The 23,584-nt window shown below is 42.4% G+C and overlaps 1 protein-coding gene across 7 annotated transcripts in view; it reads right to left on the bottom strand.

Moving 5' to 3' along the window:
• The window catches only part of NCOA7 (nuclear receptor coactivator 7), a 162,553-nt gene that overhangs the window by 130,602 nt on the left and 8,367 nt on the right, over positions 1-23,584 (bottom strand). For 6 of the 7 annotated variants that reach the window (XM_062186720.1, XM_062186719.1, XM_062186725.1 and 3 more), the window contains exon 2: positions 4,459-4,569. In XM_062186720.1, coding sequence (XP_062042704.1) covers positions 4,459-4,508 — 50 coding nt within the window. In that variant the 5' untranslated portion in view covers positions 4,509-4,569. Of the gene's footprint in view, positions 1-4,458; positions 4,570-5,209; positions 5,231-23,584 lie in introns of those variants that run through there. The other variant, XM_062186724.1, reaches the window with a different exon arrangement.

Raw genomic sequence — 23,584 nt, 5'->3', positions numbered from 1 at the left:
TTGAAAATAAGCAAAACTTTGGCTCTCTCTAATGATGGGTTTCGGGGGATTGTGTTTTTTTTTAATCACTTTTTGCTTTTAATAGCTTGACCATTTCTGGTCATTGTATTATAATAAGTAAACTATAGGCTTGTTTTCTCTTTTTCTTACCTTCCTCTCTGTCACTTCCCAATAACAAATCATGTTGAATATTATTTCTTTTTGTTTTTTTATTTTTTTAAAGATTTATTTATTTGAAACACAGAGTTACAGAGAGAGAGCCAGAGAAAGGGAGAGAGGTCTTCCATCCACTGGTTCACTCCCCAAATGGCTGCAGTGGCTGAGGCTTGGTCAGGCAGTCAGGAGCCAGGAGCTTCTTCTGGGTCTCCCACATGGGTGCAGGGTCCCAAGAACTTGAGCTATCTTCCACAACTTTCCCAAGAGCACCAGCAGTAATCTGGATCAGAAGTGGAGCAGCCAGGACTCGAACCAGCGCCCATATGGGATGCTGCCACTGCAGGGCACAGCTTTAACCTGCTGCGCCACGGCGCCAACCCCAAGTACTATTTCAATAGCACTCCAGATTTATGCCCTTATCTTACATCTCCCAAGGTTGCATTTAAACACTTTTGGATATGTTTTTCTTTTTAGCCTCGGAATACTTTTCAGAAGTCAAGGTAGGCATTTGACATATCAAAGGCGATAAAACTGCTATTCTCCCAGAACAGTTTGGGTTGTGTTCTCAGTTTAAGAGTCACCCCTTACTCTACATTTTAGGGACATGAAGAGCTTTAACACTGAGCAGGTGGCTATTCAAGAACTGCCCATTACTTTTATTATTGGAATCACTTTAGATTCAGACTGAAAAGGCACACACCTTTTTAAAAACACCGTGCAGGGCATCCATAGGCAAACCAAAAAAAAAAAAAAAAATCTTGACCTAAATTCATTTACCATACAAAAATTAACTTGAAATGGATCATAGCCTTAAATATAAAATATACATTATAAAATCCTTAAGAAAAAACCTTCAAAATCTAAAGTTAGGCTAAAGACTGTCAGAATTGACACCAAAAGCATAATTCACAAAAGGAGAAATTGATAAACTGAAGCATATTAAAATTAAATTTTTGCTTCACTAAAGACTCTGATAAGAGCATAAGAAAACAAGCCACAGAGCTAAGCATTGTGCTACAGCTGGCTAAGCCACAGCTTGGTACCCACATTCCATATAGCAGTGCCTGGTTTGTACCCCAGCTCTTTCACTTCCAATCCAGCTTCCTGCTAATGTATCGTCTGGGAGGCAGCAGGTGATGGTCAATGGCCCAGGTACTTGGGTCTCTGCTACCTAACATGGGGGACCTAGACTGAGTTCTGTGCTCTTGACTTCAGCCTGGACCCATCCTGGCTGTTGCCAGCATCTAGGGAATGAACGAGCAATAGATCTCTCCCCGCCCTCTCCCTCCAAATAAAATAAAAAGCAAATCAACCAACAAACAAAAACAGGCCACAGGCTGGGAGAAAATGTTTGTAAACCGCATATATGATTAAGGATTAGTATCTATAACATATAAAGATTTCTCAAAATTCAACAGTAAAAACAATGAACAATTCAATTAGTAAATGGCAAAGACATGAAAAGAGATTTCACTGAATTCAGGAGATACACAGATGGCTAATAAGCACATGAAAAGATGCTTAATTTCATCAGTCATGAAATAAAACAAATTGAAACCTCAGCAAGCTATCGCTACACACTTAACAGAATGGCACCAGCACTGTGGTAAAGCAGGTGAGGCTGCCGGTTGTGGTGCTGGCATCCCACATCACAGCACTTTCAGACATTTATCCCAGAAGCTGAAAACCGATGTCCACACAAAAGCTCACATACGGCTGATTCGAGCATCTCTGCTCACGGCAGTTCAAGTTGGAAACAACCCCACTGTCTGTTCAAAAGTAAATGACTAAAAAACTGTGATAGATTCCCCACTGCAAAAGACTACTAAGCAATAAGAAAAAAGAAACCAATGATACATGCAGCATTTTGGACAGATCTCACAGGAATTATGCCAAGTAAAAAAGCTAATTGCCAAAGGTTATATAGTATATGAATCCACTTATATAGTATTCTTGAAATAACAAATTACAGAAATTGAGGGTGTGTTAGTAGTTGTCGGGGTGGCAGGTGTGTATGGGAGTTGAGCATTAGCTATGAAAGGTGGGATCCCTTTTATAGAATTGTTCTGTACTTGGCTGAGATGGTGGGTACTGGTGGGTATCTGTACATGTGATAAAAGTGCATAGAACTGAATACATACAAACACAGGCACAGTGAGTGCTTGGAAACCTAGTGAAATCTGAATAGAGTTGGTGGATTGTATCCATGTCAATGTCCTAGTGTGATATCATATTATAGGCTTGTAAATGTTAGTGTTGGGGTCCACTGGAAAAAGAACACAGGGTATCTATTATTGCATACAACTACACATGAATCTATAGTTATCTCAACATAAAGTTACATGGTTCTTATTTATTTTTTAAGATTTATTTATTTGAAAGGAAGAGTGAGAAAGAGAGAGACAGAGACAGAGGAAGAGAGGGATTTTCCATCTGTTGGCTCAGTCCCCAAATGCCCACAGTAGTCAGGGTTGGGCCAGGATGAAGCGAGGAGCTGGGATCAGAGTGGAGCAGCCAGGACTCAAACCAGCACCCATATGGGATGCTGGCATCAAAGGAGGTGGCCTACCCACTGCGCCACAGTACTGGCCCTGGTTCTTATTTATTCTAAACATCCTATCTCCTATCTAACATTTCACCTGTTAGATGCCTGATTTCTTCCTTCCACAATCTTGTTACTCTCTGGTTCTGAACACCAGAAAACATTTCACCACAACTAGTAAATTAAATTCTGCTTTCCATGACCTGTGTTGTGGCACTGACTGTGATGCCAGCATCCTGCATCTGAGCACTGGCTCAGGTCCACACTGTTATGCTCCCAAGTCAGCTCCCTACTAATGTGCTGGGGAATGCAGCAGAAGACGGCCCATGTATGCGGACCTCAGCCTCGCACGGGAGAATCAGATGGAGTACCTGGCTCTTGGCTTTGGACTGGCCCAGTCTCAACCAATGTGGCCATTTGGTGAGTGAACCAGCAGAGGGAATATCTGTTTTTCTTTCTCACTCTATCTCTCTCTCTCTCTGTCTCTCTGTCTGTCTGTCTCTCTCTTTCTCTGTGTGTGTGTGTGTGTGTCACTTTGCCTTTCAAATAAATAAAAAATCTTGCTTCCCCAAAAAAATCCTTCTTCATGGTTCATTACTCCTAACTGGAGCACGCCCTTGAGAGACAGCCATATGTTTGAATGCTGACTCAAACCCTCCATAAAACAGACATAAGACTCTGAGCCTCAACTACCTCGCTGGCAAAGTGAGCATAAACGAACCTATGTCAGAGACTGATTTAATATAAACAATGAAGTACTTATATAGCCAGTCCTTAAATTATTTCTATAAACTAACCTATGTCACAGACTGATTTAATATAAATAATGAAGTACTTATATAGCCAGTCCTTAAATTATTTCCTTCCTTTTCCTATGAGCAACCTAAAATTCAGCATAATTTTTGGATAAATACATCAACAAAAAAATTTTTGGATTAAGTTCCAAGACTTATATTTAGGAAACTGGAAATGTATCTTTAAGGAGCATGCTTTGGGAACTGGGGATGGAATGAGGTTAAATTCATACCTTAATAATTATTTCAATTTAAGAGAACACAAAGATCAATCTATAAAAAAGAATATTGTCTGAGCGTGAAAAAATTCTATCAAAATGATTTATAAATGTTTAACATGTCATTCATTTTATTACGATTAGTAAGTGCTGCCACAAAGAAGTTTAAGCCTATAAACAGTAACCAATCACATACCAGATTACTTCTATTCAGCTATCACCAAATGTACATATGTGAAAGAGTTTAAGCCTTAAAAGTGACACATATTCCAATGCCTTAATTTCCCCAACTCCGCCTATCTACAAAAGCACTTTTTAGTAATGGACACCCCACAAGGTGGTAAGCTTGAACTGTGCCACAGACTTTTGCCAATTAAGCTACAGTATGGCAGGAACTAAGCATATGCAACTTTAAATTCAAAGTAAGTCGCCAAACATGAAATTCAGAGCTACCTGCAGGTCAGTGCAGGCAGCTAGATTCTCTTAGCACTGGCCTGGGAGAACTGTCCAAGAAAGAGTAGAACCAAATGTTTCCTCTCTAACACAATTAAGAAAAAGGATGAAGCAAAATATTTTGAACGACAGATATATTTTGAAAATACTCTGAAAGATAGATATTCCCTCTACTGATTACCTGCTCTATACATGAAGTCACAAGACAAAAAAGGGCAAGCAAAACTTACAAAGTCTTCATAGATATATAAATGTTTTTTAAGTACAGAAACAACTTTGCAAAGTTAATGCTTACCGAGCAAAATAACTTTGTTTCCGTTCCTTCTTTTCTTCCTTGGTATCCATAATAAACAATCAAAAGTGCAAAGTATTTGTAAAAGTCCGTTTTGATCAACGAGTCATAACCCTGTAATAAAAAATAACAAAGCAACTGTAATTTAAGAAGTTTATAATGGCCAATATTAAGAATAAAGCAGGGTAGAACTACATGGCTCAAAATAAATGAAAGACAAACTTTAACCAGGAAGCACAGTCACATGAGTCAAACACAAAATACAAATGTTCCTGAGAGAGAAAAAGACGCAAAACTACCCTGAAAATAGAGATGTTAAACTAAAAGGGGGGTGATGAAAACCCCAACTAAAGTTTTCTTCATAGTAACAATTATTTCAAAATGTACACAAATGAAAACTTCACTGACTTCAGACAATTGTAGCCTAGCTATGCAGGTGCAATTTTTTTTTTAATGTTGTGAACTCATAATCCATCTTTCCAAGTAATTCACAACAAATATGGTACATAGGTAACTATGCAAAATGGCTCACTTAGGTGTTTTATAAGAATGTTCTTTCTTTAAAAATAAAAATAACCACAGTGTTCCGCTTTATATTAGGAAAGGAGCCAGCAAGTATATCCCACTCGAGCAAATGTGGAAATGAAAGTACAGAGACCCAGGAAGCTGTTCTTGAACGGCTTCAAACGCTTGCTTGCCTCTCCCTCTCCCCACCCCTGCCACCCCACCTACGCTTGCCAGCAGAGCTTTAAACCTGTAATAAAAGGTTGTCTCCAGATCAATCTTCCTTAAATACCACATTCATTACATGCTCTCCTGTTCAAAAATTTCCAATGGCTGCTGACTGCCTGATGTGCCAGTCTACATCTTCTGCATTAACACTCCTCCAATCTGTCCTTTCACCCTGAAGCAAAAGGACGTTCACCAATCACTTGAATCAAAAAGGGCAAAAGACATTCATCCATCAAAATTCCTTGCTAATTCATTATAATTCAGCATGCAATGTGGGGCACAAGTCATACTGCACGAAAGGTATCGTGTTCACTACTGAAGACCAAAGACAATGAGTCATGATATTTGCTCTCATGGAATTTACTGTGAGGGTTGACACTGCGGTTTTTAAGACAATGGGATGTGTGTTATAGAGAAGGGACCAGGTACCAAGAGAGCCTAGAGGAACAACACTTAACCAGCTCAGCCATTCCACAGTGTGCATATTTTAAAATACCATGTTATATATGATGAACCCAAGTTTTTTACTTGTCAATTAAAATAACAATTTTTAAGATTTTTTTAAAATTTATTTGAAAGAGTTACAGAGAGAAGAGGCAGAGAGAGAGACAGAGAGAGAGCACTTCCAACCACTGGTTCAATCCTCAAATGGCTGTAAAGGCTGGAGCTGCACCAATCCAAAGCCAGGAGCCAGGAGCAGCTTGTTCATCTTCCACAACAGTGCAGGGGCCCAAGGACTTGGGCCATCTTCTACTGCTTTCCCAGCCCATAGCAGGGAGCTTGATCAGAAGTGGAACAGCCAGGACTCGAACCAGTGCCTGTATGAGATGCTGGCATTGAAGGAGGCATCTTTACCCATTATGCCACAGTGTTGGCCCCAATAACAATTAAAAAAAAATCACACTTAGCTTCAGGCAGGAACCACCTCATGAATGCCTCTCACACACTAAGGTTGTTGTTAAGTATGAGGGAAGCAGGTAGAGCTTGCACAAAATCAAGAAGGGAAAATAGTTCCCTCTGCTCCAAGGTATAATGTGATGCAGGGTAATGGTGGGAGCTATGGATAAGGACAGGGGAGATCAGGATTGTGGAAGATCCTGTGCCATCTAAAGCACTTGACCTTAATCTGAGCCACGGGTGATGCCTGGCCCACTCCACTGCACTGTCAACATCACTAAATAATCATTCTGAGCCCAATGGCAGTGTTTGCAGCAGCCAGTACCAAATGGATCAGGGCTGGCTGACAGGAGAAAACCAATTTTCTCCTCCCTAATATATAGGAAAAGGAGCCACCAAAGGGTTTTACTTGTGGGGTTGTGGCATAAAGAGGTCGTAGAGGTAGAAGACAAAATAGGAACAGGGTGAAGTAGACTCATTAGAAAGAAATGACAGTAAAACCTGCTGAGAGAAGATGCCCAAACGAAGGCAGCAATTGCTGGTATAGCAAGAGGGGGGATGAATTCAAGAAACAGTAAGCAGGTAAAGCCGCTGCCGCCTGCAGTACCAGCATCGCATATGGGCGCCTGTTCAAGTCCTGGCTGCTCCTCTTCTGATCCAGCTCTACTACGGGCTGAGAAAGCAACAGAAGATGGCCCAAGGCCTTGGGCCCCTGCACTCACATGAGAGACCCGGAAGAAGCTCCTAGCTCCTGGCATTGGATTGGCACAGCTCCAGCCATTGCGGCCATCTGGGGAGTGAACCAGTAGATGGAAGACCGCCTCTCTCTCTCTCTCTCTCTCTCTCTCTGCCTGTAACTCTGCTATTCAAATAAGTATAGATCTTAAAAAAAAGAAGATAGTTAGAAGACAAATGAGCTGGTGACTCATTCAATGTAGATGACAAAGAAGAGGAAGCAATGAAGAATGGCTTCCCAATTTCTGCTTCAGTGGCTGGGAGGACTAAGACATCAAAGGATACAATATGCAGGGTAAAGGCAGACTGCACATGGGAATAGAAAGAGATGAAGATCAGTGTGGGACAGGTTGCCTTTTGGGATAGCCAGCTGGGGACATTCACCAGATCTTCGATCACATAGAAAGTTCAGGAGGGCAGTGAGGGCTACAGAAAAGACTTAGGAATTAACAGCATATGGTTATAGTTACGGGAAAAAAGAAATGACAAAACAATAGGGTGATGAAGTCAGCCCTAAGGCATGATAGCTATGTGTAAGGCACTGTAGAGAAGTCGTGGGGGCACTGTCTCAACCCAGTTTATCTCCCTGCCATGCCTCTATCCTGAAGGAGTTTATCATCCAGTGGGAAAGTAAGAGATGCAAACAACGAAAATATTTGGTAGTCACTGCAGCTTTCCAATGATCAGTCCTGAGACCCCAGAAGACAAAAGGCTCAATTTTGATGGAGGCACGAAAGCTAAGCTTTCAGGGTGGTGAGTGTTTCAACAGGTAAACAAGAGAGACAAGGTATCTGAGATAGAGGAGGCTAACACTTGGGCAACAGAATGAGAGGGAAAAGGGCAAGGCACATTCTGCCAGGAAGCACACAGTGAGCCTCCCGGATGCCTGCAGCCACTTATTTCAACATATTAACTGTAAGTTATCTCTACTAATCCTTACAACCACATTCCAAGTTAGGTATCTCTCCTTCCTTTCAAAGAAGGCTGAGAGATACTAATGAATTTCCCTAATTCAACAGCATCAGCCACAGTTGAGAAGGATTTAAATACAGTTGGTTATACAATCCAGTGTCTTTCTGTAATGTTTGGGGCCAGAAAGCATGTTGAGGAGAGCAAGACAAAGTAGTCTGGAATCAACAATAACCAATGCCTCTGTACACATTCTACAGAGACAGAGATGCACCTGCCCCCTGGACGGCGGTCACTGAAAGCCTCCATCAGGACTTCTCCATGGAGTAGTGGGAGTGGAAACCATACTACAAGGAAACCATACTACAACAAGTTAACACTTATTCCCAAATTGGGATGATGAAACAAAGAAGAAAAATCAAAGATTGTGACCGTGCGCCCAGCTCTCGTTAGCTCCACCTCACACTGTGGTTTGTACCCACTCCACAGCTCTGTGCCTTTGCCCTCAGTCCTTCCCCAGATCTGAGGATCTTGCACCTAGCATGAGTATCAGTTCTCCCCTTCTGACCACACCTAGCATGAGTATCAGTTCTGCTGTAAAGCCTTCCCTGACACTTGTGTGCTTGTCTCTCTCCTCTCTTAGAACATATTTCACGTTTTATCTTACTGCAAGGGAGACCTGAAAATGTTCATGCAAAGGAGGAATTCAAAGATAGGTCTGCAAGTGGGCATTTAGCTTAGCAGTTCCAACATGGGTTGGGATGCATATCTCCTACATCAGTGTTTGGTTTCGAGTCCAAGCTGTGGCTGCTGATTCCAGCTTCCTGCTAGGATCTCTAATGTCTTTCAGTAATCTTTGGAGCCAGAAAGCATTTTGAGGTGAGCTAGAAAAAGTAGTCTGGAAACTACAATGTCCAATGCTTCCTGGGAGGCAATGGTGATGGCTCAAGTAATCGGTCCCTGCGACTCACATGGGAGAACTGGACTGAGTTTCTGGCTCTCGGCTTCGACCTGGCCAAAATCCATACAATTCCATTTTACACAGTTTTTTTTTTTTAATTTATTTATTTTATTTGAAAAGAAGAGATATAGAGAGGCATAACAGAGACAGAGAGAGAGAGAGAGGGACGGAGGGAGGGAGGGGGGGAGGCAGGGAGAGGTCTTCCATCTACTGGTTCACTCTCCAATGGCCTCAATGGCTGCAGCTGTGCCAATCTGAAGCCAGGAGCCAGGAGCTTCTTTCAGTCTCCCAAGTGTGTGTAGGGGCCCAAAGACTTAGGCCATCTTCTACTGCTTTTCCAGGTCATAGCAGACAGCTGGATCAGAAGTGGAGCAGTTGGGACTAGAATCGGCGCCCGTATGGGATGCTGGTATTGCAAGCGGCTTTACCACAGCATCAGCCCCTTTCCACAAACTTTTTGAAGAATCATTGTACTTTGGAAAAAAACCATTTTATCTAGGCTCCTCAGTCCCAAACTCTAAATTCCTTCAAATTAACTGCCACCATGTCTCCTACTTTCCTTACACTTCCTTCCAGAGATGTAGGCAGAAAATTCATCCAAGAGCTAAGCAAAGAGTTAACTTAACCCAGAACTGGGGACAAGGTCAATTATATGGGAGACTGAGTCAAGTCTCTAAGTAAGAATTCCACCCAAATTAAGAATTGAGGATGCAGAATCACGCCAGCCTCCCTCAGACTCCAGAGAAAATTAGAATCCCAGGCCCTTGTTACTGTCCTGGGCCAGGTGGTTTATTTTAAAGTTCCTCTCCTACACACTCAAAAATGTGATGATCTGTTTATTAAGTTTCCCCTCATGAATAAAAATGAGGTCATAACAATCTAATTGGAAATTTTTTATATTACAAGCTGAGCCAGGAACCAGTGCTTGGTTCCAGCAGGAAAATATTGACAAAAATAAACACAAGAGGAAAAGATTAAATGATCCAAGAACTGACATCTGGTGCTGCTGTGTCTACTCAGAACTGGTAAAGCTTTTTTCATTTTTCAATATTCTATTTGGTAAATGAAAGATATGCTCCTTTTTGACTTCTAAGTTTCTGGGAATTCTTATGTGACTTTAAGCAAGAGAGTCCTATTGGGTCTAAACCCACCAGCACGTGAACCAGAAAGAGCTCAGCAGAGGAAGCTATAAAAATGATTTGCAGGGCACCACAGAGCAGACTTCATGCTTCGGTAAAGAATCAGAGCTCCTTAAATCAATCTCTAATAGGAGCTGCACTCCCATTATAAGTGGAGATAATGGACTTCTTAAAAGCCCTTGGTTCATTTAGTGTTGACTTCGCCTCACATCAATACACTCTAGACTCATCCACACACTGGCTTGTAAGCATCTCCTGCATTTATAGTATGCTCAAGACCGAAAAGGATTTTATGAGGGAGCATACAATGAATGGTCCATGTAAATATTTCTTTTTGCAATCTTTAATCAGTATACTCAACTGAAAACTAAATTCAGTTCATTATCCACATTAAAATGGCACATACTAATTCTTCCCTCACAGGAGCCTGGCTGGAGACAAAGTGCTTTTTGTATTTCCAGCAAAGTGTTCCCTGTTTGAGGCCATGGTGCCATTTAGAGAGAACTTCAGAACAGCCTGGGTAGAGAGTGCCTAACTACATCAAACCAGCATGAACCTGCACATCACAGGGTGACTTTTGGATTTGCAACCTTGAGCTCTCACGTATGACCAGCTGGATCTAGAAAAACGCCAGTGTACCCATGATGCCCATTGGCTGTTTACCCAATAACATGTTTCCTAATATACAAAATGAGATCATGGTGGAAACACTGGTTGCAGCTCAGTCACACTGTTTAGCACTTAAGGAACAAGCCAAAATGTCCCTTTGCATATGGACATTTCCTCCTGGAAAATGCTCACACTCCTATGGAGACATGGCAGGTGTGCAGCCTCTCTCAAAGCCACACTGTCATCTAAACAAAGGGTGACTATTCAAATTTCGCTGTTAACCAAGGCCAGAAGCTTGACTACTGTCACAAGAAACTGGAAGCGGATGACAGAGAACCAGACACAAACATGTGCCGCAAAGCTTGTAAGGTGAGCAGTTGGAGAGCACACCCCTGATAACCACGTGCATGTCACAAAAGCAAAGCAACAACAAAAACCAAGACTTAACACCAGCAAAAAAAACAAAGTTATGCCTGAAACATGGTGACGATCAAGGACCAGCTACAATCTGTACTTGGGACAAGCAAACAAAAGTTTTTGGAGGCAAAATTATTGGAGAACTCAGCAGCTCTTACTCCTTTATTCTCTGCCTCGAGAACTCAATCTTGGCATGAAGGACATAAACAAGTGTTTCAGTGCTCTCTTTTTACTTGAGTAAAAAGGTTCTTTCCAAGTTCCTAGATTCTCTGGGCTAGACAGATCCAGATTATTCCCTAAGTTTTCTTTGAAAAAAAAAAAATCCAAAGGAAATATCTACAAAGTCATTGGCAGGTTAATGAATTGTCAAAAGAGCAAGGGCTTCACTAGCCTAATCTTCCACCTGCGGCACCGGTACCCCGGGTTTTAGTACTGGTCGGGGCACCGGTTCTGTCCCAGTTGCTCCTCTTCCAGTCCAGCTCTCTACTGTGGCCCGGGAGGGCAGTGGAAGATGGCCCAAGTACTTGGGCCCTGTACCCTCGTGGGAGACCAGGAGGAAGCACCTGGCTCCTGGCTTCAGATCAGTGATGCACACCAGCCATAGCAGCCATTTGGGGGGTGAACCAACAGAAGGAAGACCTTTCTCTCTGTCTCTCTCTCACTGTCTAACTCTGCTTGATAACAGGCAAAAGTTTTAATTTTCAACAAAAGCTAGAAAGGGGATTGTGCAAACCATACACTGCAGGATATCATATATATCCCCAAGAAAATTTCAGAAATCTGAAATTTTATTATTAAGGTTATTAAGGACACAGATGAGGAAGCTGTGAACTCTGAGATCCAGATAGTTCCCAGAAAACCAACCATTCAGCAGAGCCACCAAAAAAAAAAAAATTCCCTTTTCAAAGCTATCATGGACTAAATATTCTGCTACAGACACAATGATGATGGCAGCACTCACTGGCCAGGACGTTCAGGAAGAACAGGGGGACTGCAACCCGTGAGCTGGGAGAATGAGAAGTGGTGAGAGCTCTGATATCACTGGTAGCTGCAAAGAACCACAGACACAGAAAGGGAAGCAGCTGCACCTCAAAGAGGAGGAGTGTCGGGAGATGTCACCGGTGAGGCCAGTGCTGGGTAGGCAGGAGAGCAGGAATCCCCCAGTGGTGAATGCACAGGAGCTTGGGCTCATCAGGTAGAACAAGGATGCACAGCCAGCAGGAGGGAAGGTGGGTGGTCAGGGTGAGTGGAGAGCCGGGCTGGGGGAGGACTGGATACCCAGGGAATGCGGGCTTAGTCAAACCACACTGACCTAACCTCCTTCTTTGACAAGTGACTCTTCTAGTGGATGGGGAAAATGAGGTGAACACAGGGTAAGTGCACTTAAAAGGCATCTGCTCAATTTCTCTAATATGCTTATGAGTAAGATGGAGAAATGGGAGCTGGATATGTGGGCAGATGGATATGTGGACAGATGCTTCTGTGATTAGATGGGTAAAGGGAGTCAGTGACCCACTGCACCAAGTATGCACTGACTACCTAACCTCACAGAGCTAGGAGGCAACCTCCACCTCAACCTGGAGGGAAGATGTCACCGGGTGAAAGCAGGATCTTTTCTTATGCCCTGTCTTCCCGACTAGCATGAAAGTCTAGAGGCCTTATCAGCCCTTGGGAGGAGCCAGCTGCATCCTGGATAACAGCCTTAAGACTCAGGAAGACTTCAGCCTCTGTGGGAGGGAGTACACAGTTACAAGGTGGGATCTGCCTCAGATGGATCTCAGGTTCTACAGGTGAGAAGCTGAGGAGGGCAAGAGGCAGAGCCAGAGGTTACACCAGTGAATGTGATGTGTGATGTCAGATAACAGCGATACCCAAACATCCAGCTGCGGGAGTCCTCTGCCCATTCTCCCCCCAGTCACTAACGAAATTAACCCAGAATAAAAAGCTTACAAGAGTCTGTCTTAGCCTTTTTGAGGATTAGAATATTTCAGGATGACTGCCTGTAGCTCCAGGACCCACGCTAGAGGTCAAACACAGAGAAATTAAAGCAGCCAGAACAGTTTAATGACTGAAAACTAAATTTAATCACTGTTAGTCAAAGAGTTGGCTGGGTTTAGCTTAAAGAGAAGACTTAGGACTAAGTGGCAATGGTTTTAAAATATCTAAAGCATCTTCACGCAGGATTTAGGATTGATAGATCTTCAAGGGAGCACCTAAGACCAGGCATTAGATACAACAGGAGAAAGGTCACAACCAACATAAGGAAAACTGCTACAGACATGCAATAAGCAGACTAAACAGAATGGCTTCCTCGTCTCAAAAGTGACCATATGTGAGCTCAACAATCACTGTGTGCAATTGCTGGAGAGGAGCAGTTCTCATCCTGATCAAACCCAACATTCTCATCTAAACAAATATTTTATTATACGTCTTTTGATAATATGAAACTGAAATTCATAGCCATATGAATTTACATTCTTACTTTATAAAACCAATATGGGCGGCGGCGGGGGGGGTGTGTTTACAGCCACAGTTAAGACTCTGCTTTGGGGGCTGGATTGTGCTGCAGTGGGTGAAGCTGCTGTTTGCAACACTGGCATCCCAAACTGCAGTGCCGGTTTGGGTTCCAGCAGCTCCACTTCCAATCCAACTCCCTGCTAATGCACACCCTGGGAGGCAGCAGGTGATAGCACAAGTTCTTTGATTCCTGCCACACACATGGGAGATGCAGCCTGAGTACCCAGCTCCTGGGTTCAAGCCTGGCACAGTCCTAGGTGTTGCAGGGACTTGGTGAGTGAACCAGCAGACGAGAAACTCTGTCTCCCATTGTGTCTCTTGGCCTTGCAAATAAAATTAAAAAAAAAAAAAACTTTTTAAAAATCAGTAGGATGCCCAAAAGGAAAGTAACTGAAAACAAGTATTTCAATAAGTAAGTTCTTATGCCTAAGTTTATTAGAAGACATAATGACATATTCATATGCTTGCTTATGAGGTCAAGTTTAGATACAGGAGATGTACGATCAGAGTCCATTTCACTACACAGGAGCAGAAAATGAAAGAGCAGAGGTGAGGGGCTAGGAAAGGAGAGTTGAAAGGGGGCTGGTGCAGGAGAGTACTAAAAAGACACTAGGGAAAAAACCAGTGCTATACAGCAGAGCTATACAGATACAAAGGTCTTCAAAAAGTTCTTGGAAAACACACATTACCTTTTCCACGAACTTTTCAAAGAACCCTTTAGTTCTCTACATGGAATTGAAGGAGCTGGGTGTGGTGCAAGGCCAGGACCCAAGGCAATGGCGCTGGCATTGCTGTGAGAACAGGGTGCTGTGATCCACATCAGCACCAGGTCCTGGCAAAGCTTTAGAAAGGAGACCAATTTCTGTGCCTGTAGCGAGACTCCAGAAGAGGGTGGAGTTTATTCCTTTTAGGCTGGAGCTAGAAAATGCCTGTACAAAAGTCAATCAGATCAAAGACCCTGTAATTTTAGAAATGGATGTGAGACAGTGGGTTAACACCCTGGCCTAAAGCACCAGCACCCCATATGGGCGCCAGTTCAAGACCTGGCTGCTCCACTTCTGATCCAGCTCTCTGCTATGGCCTGGGAAAGCAGTGGAAGATGGCCCAGGTCCTCAGGCCCCTGCACCTGTGTAGGAGACCTGGAAGAAGCTCCTGTTTCCTGGCTTCGGATTGCCACAGCTCCAGCCGTTGCGGCCAATTGGGAAGTGAAACATCAGATGAAGACCTCTCTCTCTCCTCTCTCTCTCTCTCTCTCTCTCTCTCTCTCTCTCTCTCTCTCTCTCTCTTTCTCTGCCTCTCCTCTCTCTAAATGGGTGTGAGAGTACTAAAGAGAATTCCAGGGGCTGACACTGTGGCATTGTGGGCAAAGCCACCACCTGCAACACCAGCATCCCATATGGATGCCGGTTCGAGCATTAGCTGCTCCACTTCCAATCCAAGCTCCCTGCTAATGGCCTAGAAAAAGCAGTGAAAGATGGTCCTTGGGTCCCTGCACCCATGTGGGATACCAGAATAAAGCTCCTGGCTTCAACCTGGCCCAAAGCTGGCCACTGCAACCATCTGGGGCATGAACCAGTGAATGGAAGATTCTCTCTCTCCCTCCCTCCCTCTCTCTCTCTGTTTCTCCCTCTCTCTCTGTAACTCAGACTTTCTAAATAAATAATCTTAAAAAATTAAAAAAAGAATTCCAGGGGAGTCTGAAGACAACACCCTGGGGGCCAGAGAATCATATCCAACTCCCCTCTTCCATTTCATGTTGTAACCGATAAATGTTATTATCAAGGGGAAGAAAAAAATTAAACTTCCTTTTTTTAAAGACTATTTATTTATTTAAGAGGTAGAGTAACAGAGAGAGGGAAAAACAGAGAGAAAGGTCTTTCATCTGCTGGCTCACTCCCCAAATAGCCACAACAGCCAGGGTTGGGCCAATCCGAAACCAGGAGCCAGGAGCTTCCTCTGGGACTCCCACATGGGTATAGGCGCCCAAGCACTTGGGCCATCTTTGACTGATTTCCCAGGCCATAAGCAAAGAACTGTATCAGAAGAGGAGTAGCCAGGACATGAACCGGCATCCATATGGGATGCTGGTGCCACAGGTGGAGGATTAGCCTACTATGTCACAGCGCTGGCCCCAAGATCAAACTTTTCTTCCCAAGTCACCTTGATGATATGGATCCTATCACTTTAATTTATCTTAGAGATCATCTGAAGTGATCTAAGCAATAGTGGGGACTTATCTTCAGAAAACTCTTTAGCCCTTACGAGGGACAATCACATTCCTGTAGCAGATAAACAATGACTGACGTACAAAGAGGATGTTTTCTCTTGTGCTTCGCAGAGGGGAACAACACAGGCGACTGTGGTGTTTCCCTGGCCTCCAGGAACTTCTTGTGTGATCACATGCAGATTTCTCCCCTCTAACTGCTTTCTGTGCAAGTAGAAAGCTATTCACAGGGCCAGCACTGTAGCACAGTGGGTTAAGCCACCACTTGCAATGGAGTGTCGGTTCAAGTCTCAGCTGGCTCCACTTCTGATCCAGCTCCCTGACAATGCACTTAGGAAAGCAGTAGAAGATGGCCCAAAGGACTGGAACCCTGTCACCCATAAGGGAGACCGGGATATAGTTCTGGACTCCTGGTTTTGGCCTAGCCCAGACCTGACTGTTGTGACCATTTGGGGAGATGAAAGCTGGTGTTTGCTCTCTCACTGTCTCTATCTCCCATTGTAACTCTGCTTTTCAAATATTTAAAAAAAAGAGGCCGGCGCCGCAGCTCACTAGGCTAATCCTCCGCCTTGCGGCGCCGGCGCCGGCACACCGGGTTCTAGTCCCGGTCGGGGCACCGATCCTGTCCCGGTTGCCCCTCTTCCAGGCCAGCTCTCTGCTGTGGCCAGGGAGTGCAGTGGAGGATGGCCCAAGTCCTTGGGCCCTGCACCCCATGGGAGACCAGGAGAAGCACCTGGCTCCTGCCATCGGATCAGCGCGGTGCGCTGGCCGCAGCGTGCCTACCGCGGCGGCCATTGGAGGGTGAACCAACGGCAAAAAGGAAGACCTTTCTCTCTATCTCCCTCTACTGTCCACTCTGCCTGTCAAAAAAAAAAAAAAAAAGAGAGAGAGAGAGAGAGAAAATTGCTCAAAGCTGATTTCTATATTCATGACAGAATGCATTCAACATATTAAAAATATCTTGGAGAATTCTTATAAAACTCAATAGAAAAGGTACTATATTTTTGGTCATTAGAAAAAATTGACCTCTGAAATTTAAAATCAACTAAAAAATTTTGATCAATATTCCAAATTCTGATTTTCTGGATTTACAAATTCCATTTTCTATCAGGAAATAATCAGATTGGTAGAATATTACATTTCAATGCAACAGAAACAGAAAAGAAAATGCCAGCTGCTAAAAGAAATATCTCCAGAACATTCAAAGACATATCATTATTTCTGTTCTTAAAATTTATGAGGTCATTTATTTAATTTAGTGAATTAAAAGAATGGGTTTTCCAGTTAAACCCATTAAAACATAATCAGTGCAATAAATATTTTACTATTTGAAAAGATTTATTTGAAAGGCAGAGAGAGAGAGAGAGATTTTCCATCCAGTGGTTCATTCACTCCCCAAATGGCCACAATAGCCAGGGTTGGGCCAGGCTGAAGCCTGGAACTCCATCCAGGTCTCCCACATGGGTGGCAGGGGCCAAAGTACTTGGGCCATCTTCCATTGCCTTCCCAGGAGCACTAAAAGGAAGTTAGATAGGAAGCAGAACAGCCAGGACTGGAACTTGTGCTCATACAGGAAACTGGCTCACAGGTGGCAGCTTAACACACTATGCCACAATGCCGGTCCCTCAGTACATACTTCCTGAAGGCACTTCACACTCACTGCAATGCATTGGTTATGCCTATCCTGAATATAGATCAGGGTTTATACCCTAAAGGACAACAGCCAGAATGCTGGTGTTCATCCCTTATTATTCTTTTGAACTGTATTGGCAGTTATTACTAGTGCTTCTTTCTTCAGGCCTACACAGACCTGATCATTCTGACTAACTCATGGCTCCTTGACCCTGAATGGATTCAGACTCTTTATCTGAAAAGGATTAATAATATGAACTATTCACACAGCCATAAAGATCAAACAACGTGTGTCAGCACTAAACAAGAAATTTGCTCCCTATAATCTTTCCAATCACTAGGTCTGCCTCGCTTATTCACTATGTAGTTTTTCTATTGAGGGCAGATTTGAAAACAGCTCTCCAGGTGTTGGAAAAAATAGGATTTTCTCAAATCCTATTTTGGATTTGCTGAAATCTCAGGGGGTAGGATTTTTGTGTTTCACAGGGTACCAGACTCTAGTGACATCTGTTAGACACATTTAATCTTTGCAATTGCCTTTTTACAGATAAAGGAACTAAGGAGGGTTAGAGAAACTGGGTAACTTGCACAGTGTTACATATCTTGCAGGTAGCAGTTTGTATTTTAACCAGGCCTGTCTTGCTTTGGCTGTTCTGCCTTAGTAACGTGGGTTAAGTGCTCCTCAGGTGACACACAGAGCATACTGAAAACTCAGGTGTGTAGAGTTTCTAAAATCATAGCTTTTGGGAACTAAAATTTAAAAATTTTTTAGAGACATCTTTTCCTTTCAAAATTCATTTTCATTTTATTTGAAAGGCAGATTGACAAAGAGAGAGGGAGAGACAGATCGTCCATCTGCTGGTTCACTCCTCCTACAACAGCCAACACTGGGCCAGACCAAAGCCAGGAGCCAGGAACTCTATCCAGGTCTTCCAATGGGTGACAAGGACCCAAGTATTTGAGCCATCATCTGTTGCCTCCCAGGGTGCACATTTTCAAGAAGCTAGACAGGAATCAGAGGCAGGACTCGAACCCAAACATCCCAAGCAGCAGCTTAATTCACTGCACCACAACACCAGCCTTAAAAATCTCTAATTTAAAATATTAGCTTGCCCAAAGGACTTGATTTTCCTCTTAAGGGTGTTTCTCAATGTATGCAGTTACTCACCCTCACCCCCCACCAAAGCACTGGTGGGCATGGTCATGTAGGAGACACTGTCTGGCATTTAGTTGGGGATAGCAGATGCCAAGTGTCTTGCAATGAGTGGGACATCCAAGAAAATGAAGAATTGTCCCTTATACTTGAGAATTGCATAACGTCCAAAAGATCTATATGAATAACTATTGGGACAGTCTAAAGAAAAAAGTTGTTACTACTAATTATTATTATTTGGTGGGTGTCATCAAATTAATTGATTGAATTAAGAGCTAGCTGAAGAGAATGATCAATTAAATATAATGGATAAAATATTTTAAAAACAAATGAACGTCTTTGCAAAAAACACTTAATATATACTGGCTATAAACATTAATGTTTTAAGTATTAAATCTGAGTGTCTTCAGAGACTTTATCAAGAAAATACAAAGTTTACCCTACCCCCGCCAATTGCTGATTCACTAAGGAAAAGCACATGCACTTTTCTTTTCTGCGGATGATATGTGTGATCCAATACATTTTCAAAATAAACAGTAACTGCATGACCACTCTTTTCAATGTGCTTTCAACATATTTATTTACTTTGAGTGTCTAAGCGATAATTAATAATCTGTACTTAATCCTTTGTGCCTTCTAACATCTGTGAGTCATTCTCTTCAATGCAGTGACCACGTGCTAAGAATCTGTTTTATGACTACCACTGTACTAAAAACTATGGATATAGAAAGGGTTCAATATACTGTGAGGAGACATTCGTTTTTGACAAGGGATACAAGAGTTGCATAAAATAAACTAAAAGAAAAGTGGAATAAAAACTGGATATGAGATAAAATGCATGAACACAGAGGAAGTTCTAATGGGAAGAAAGGGTCCAAGTCACAGGGGCCAGCATTGCTAGGGAAGGCGTGAAAAGCAGAACATCTCCCAAAATAATCATTCATGGTTCTATGTTAACAGAGCTACACATCAACAGTCACATCTGTAAACTGGAAAACAGTTTTATCCTGAACAAAAATGTTCTCTATCAGATCACACTAAAGAAAACAGCAGTTCTACTGGATTCTATCTCAGATGTTGGACAACAATGGGGAGAGGCAAACTGTGCTTTGGCGAGCACAATGTAAAATGTGGCAAATACACTAATACGGGTTCAGGAACAAGACAAAACGGAAGTATCAACATAGCAGGAACTAGGCCTGAAGTGAAACTGAACTGGCACTGTGAGTACTATGACCAGTTTTTTGGAAAGAAAAAATTATATATATGGTAATCAACTATAATTTTCCAGGAGACTGGGTTAAGAAATCAAGTCTATGGTTTAAGTGTATATTTCTTCTAAAAGGTGATTAAGTGGCTTGATATATAAGCTATTAAGAAAATGTCAGAAAGAAAGAAAGAAAGGGGGGAGGGAGGGAGGGAGGGAGGGAGGGAGGAAGGAAGGAAGGAAGGAAGGAAGGAAAGAAAATGGCTCTTTGGTGGACACTCTTACCCTTGCTATAAAGAGACCCCTGTTCTTTGCTATATAACTTTGTGGAGCTTTGCACTAGTATATCGAGCAGGAGTACATCGCCACTCAATTTGCCATATGACTTGATTTGACCAATGGACTCTGAAGATTTACCATGTTACATATTTTGACTTGAAGCACGAAGACACATGTCAAGTTTCTGCTCCCTACCAGAAGAGCATGCTCAAGACAGTTGTTGTCTTTCTTCAGCTCAGGTCCCAGGACAAAGATATATGGAACGGATCTGAATTCCCTACTTCAATTCTGGAGACAGCTCTGCCAAGCCCAGCCCTACCAAACACAGCCAAGAGTAGTCAAACCACAGTCAACCTGCCGATTTCATGAAGTGAAAAAATATTTGTTGATCTAAACTCTAGAGGTTTGAGGTTGTTATGTGGCATTACCACAACAAAAAGACTCAATATACCCTTGGAAACATCTTGATCCACAAAAAAAAAAAAAAAAAACCACAGTACATATTACTACCTATATGAATAATTCTACCTAGGCTTGGGATATCAAAGCCCAGAGACAGAAGCTGCCAAGTGACCCAAGTAGCCAAGGAAGCTTCCGTTTCTTCCAGTTGTCACTTACCTCAAAATGGATTTGCATGGCTCAAGTTTTAGCCAAGAAGGCATCATTTGATATTTTATTAATCTATAGGCTTTTATAGATCATCTATTGTCATGAATTGAATTGTTTCACACCCCCCAAAAAAGAACACATTGAAGTCATAATCCTTGGTACCCCAGGATGTGACCTGATTGAAAATAGGCTCATTGCATTTGTAATCAGTTAAGATGAGGTTGTACTGGAATGTGTAGACCCCTAATCCAATGACAGGCATCCTTATAAAAAGTTGGCCACGTAGCAGCCATGGTCTTCTGTAGGACCTTGCCTTGTTTTCTCCTATCCAAGTGCTAACCAGGCCCGGTCCTGCTTAGCTTCCGAGATCAGATGAGACTGGGTGCAATCAAAGTTGTAATGACTATAGATCTTGTGTTCTAATTAGTTGCTTTTCGTACCCACATTCCTTCCAATCAGACCACAGACTCTTTTAGTGCAAGGAATGTATTTTAAGATGTCCCTGCATGTTCATGTGAACAAACACATCACAGCTCCCAGTTTAGGCTGGACACAGAATACACTGTTCATAAACTGACTTACTTCAGGTTATGGAATAATAATATCATGCTTTTTATTTACATTAGTGGTCCCCACTTTTTTTCTTTTCAAAGAATTATTTTATTTTATTTGAAAGAGTTACAGAGAGAGGTAGAGACAGAAAGAGAGGGGTCTTCCACCCACTGGTCCACTCCCCACATAGCTGCCATGACTGGGGCCAGGAGCCTCCTCCAGGTCTCCCATGTGTGTGCAGGGTCCCAAGGATTTGGGCCATCCTCTGCTGCTTTCCCAGGCACACTGGCAGAGAGCTGGATAGGAAGTGGAGCAGACAGGACATGAAAAGGCACCCATGTGGGATGCCAGTGATACAGGCAGAGGCTTTAACCTGCTGCACCAGTTTTTTTTTTCTTTTTTAAATGTTTATTTTAGTTATTTGAATGGCAGAATTAGAGAGAGAGGGAGAAACAGAGAGAGACAGAGACCAAGGGAGACAGCATTGATCTACCATCTGCTAGTACACTCCCCAAATGGCCACCAGGGCAGGGAGTGGACCAGGTCAAAGCCTGAAGCCTATAACTCTAGCTGGGTTTCTCACATGGGTGGCAGGTGCCCAAGAACTCAGGCTATCCAACCTGCTGCTTTCCTAGGCACACTGGCAGGGAGCTGGATTGGAAACAGAGCAGCTGGGACTCAAAATGGCACCACACAGGATACCATGTCACAGGCGGCAGCTTAACCTAGCTTAACAACATCAGCTCTGGTCCCCATTCAGTGAAAGTAACTGAGCATAAAATCCCAATTTTTGTAATACAAAAGCATGTCTTCTGCACTAACATATAAAAGACACAGAGCAAAACTGGAAGTCGTGAAAAGACACGGACCTTCCAGCCATTTCTTCCCACTTTGAAAAACACTGATCTACACTGAGAGCAGATATTCGAAAACTCTTCCTGGAATTTGGTACTTTCCAGAATGTATAGATTTATAAAGCCTTAATATATTTGTGAACTTCAAATATTCTCTGGCATATTTATAAGGCAAATAAGCAATATTTTACACTTAATGGTAGAGTTGTCCTTGCAACTAGGATTAGTTTGCACATTACTAGATCCCTACTGTCAATACATTTCCTCACTCTGGTACTCTTAGCAACTGAACCTTTTAATTTTTAGATTTTTAACAGTGAAAATCTATTATCAGATCCTCAGACAAGTATCTCTAACACTGAGAGAACCAACTAAGATAACAATCTGATCTTGAAACAAAAGGAAAAAAGGATTGCAAAAGGGATGATTGAGTTGAAAAACTCATAAATCATCTCTAAGAATATGACTAACAAATTCTTAGGCAATTTCTTGTGTTCTATGTGCATGTAGTGGATACTGTTGTGCTACAAACTGATGGACACAGAGTAAAACAAAATGCAACCCCTATAAAGTTACTATAACAAAACTAGGCAATAAAGAAAGCCAATATTCAGTCCATTTGTGGTACGAATATTTAAGTGCCAAAAGATCTGAAATCAGAGTAGGACAGATGGTTTTGGAAAGTATTCATGAAATTAAGTATCAATATAGTGTGGAAGATTGACTTTTAAGGAAGAAATGTGCAAAAAAATTTCAGATAGGAAGGGTTGCAGATGGCTTGGAGGTAGGAGTCACCCTCCTGTATGTGTGGGATTACTGAGGAGTCTGACTCCACTGGAGCACCAAGGTCAAGCAGGGTCAAAGCAGGAGACAAACTTGAATGTGTAAAACATGCAGAGGATTCAGTGCCCCCATCACCTAAACAGATTCCTCTGGCTTAAACTTCCAAGAGAAAGCTACCACCAGTAAACTCTCACAACTCACTTCATGTGGCCTATCTACACTTGAAGAAATGTCTGGAAGCTGATCTATACACAAGCAAGATAAATGCCAAGAAAATGCCAAGCAGGGTGCAGAGTGGCATCGTGGATTAAACTGCTGCTTGGGTTGTCTGTATCCCATATTGGAATGCTTGGTTGAAGTCCCGACTTCCCCACTTCCAATCCAGCTTCCTGCTAATGCACCTAGGAAGGCAGTAGATGATGGCCTCAGTACTTGGATTCCTGCCACTCATACAGCAGATACCTGGATGCATTACCAGCCTCCTGGCTGTTGTGGATATTTGGGGAATGAACCAGGAAATGTAAGATTTTTTTCTCTTTCTTCCTCCACACCCCTCTCCCCTTGCTAACCTGCCTTTCAAATAAATAGGTAAATAAATAAAATTCTAAAAGAAACTACCAAGCATCAGTGTGTGGGGGAAGATACTGAGGAAGTGAAATATTACTAGATTTGAAAAGAGGAATAGAAAGTAAAATATGTCAAAATGAATATGCATTTGGTAAAGAAACCTAAAAAAATAAGAATTCTATGATATAGTAATTATAATAATTCTAACATTTATTCATAATACATGGCAAATTAAAATGTGAAAAAAGAAAATGTAAGTCACCTATGGTTCCTTTATTGGAGAAAGAATTTTAATATTTTGTCACTTTCCTGTTGTCTGTTAAGCAGATATACCTTAAAATCAAATTAGGTTC

This window comes from Lepus europaeus, chromosome 3 (genome assembly GCF_033115175.1).
Source record: "Lepus europaeus isolate LE1 chromosome 3, mLepTim1.pri, whole genome shotgun sequence".
Lineage (NCBI taxonomy): Eukaryota > Metazoa > Chordata > Mammalia > Lagomorpha > Leporidae > Lepus > Lepus europaeus.
This window is presented reverse-complemented; position numbering and strand designations above follow the sequence as displayed.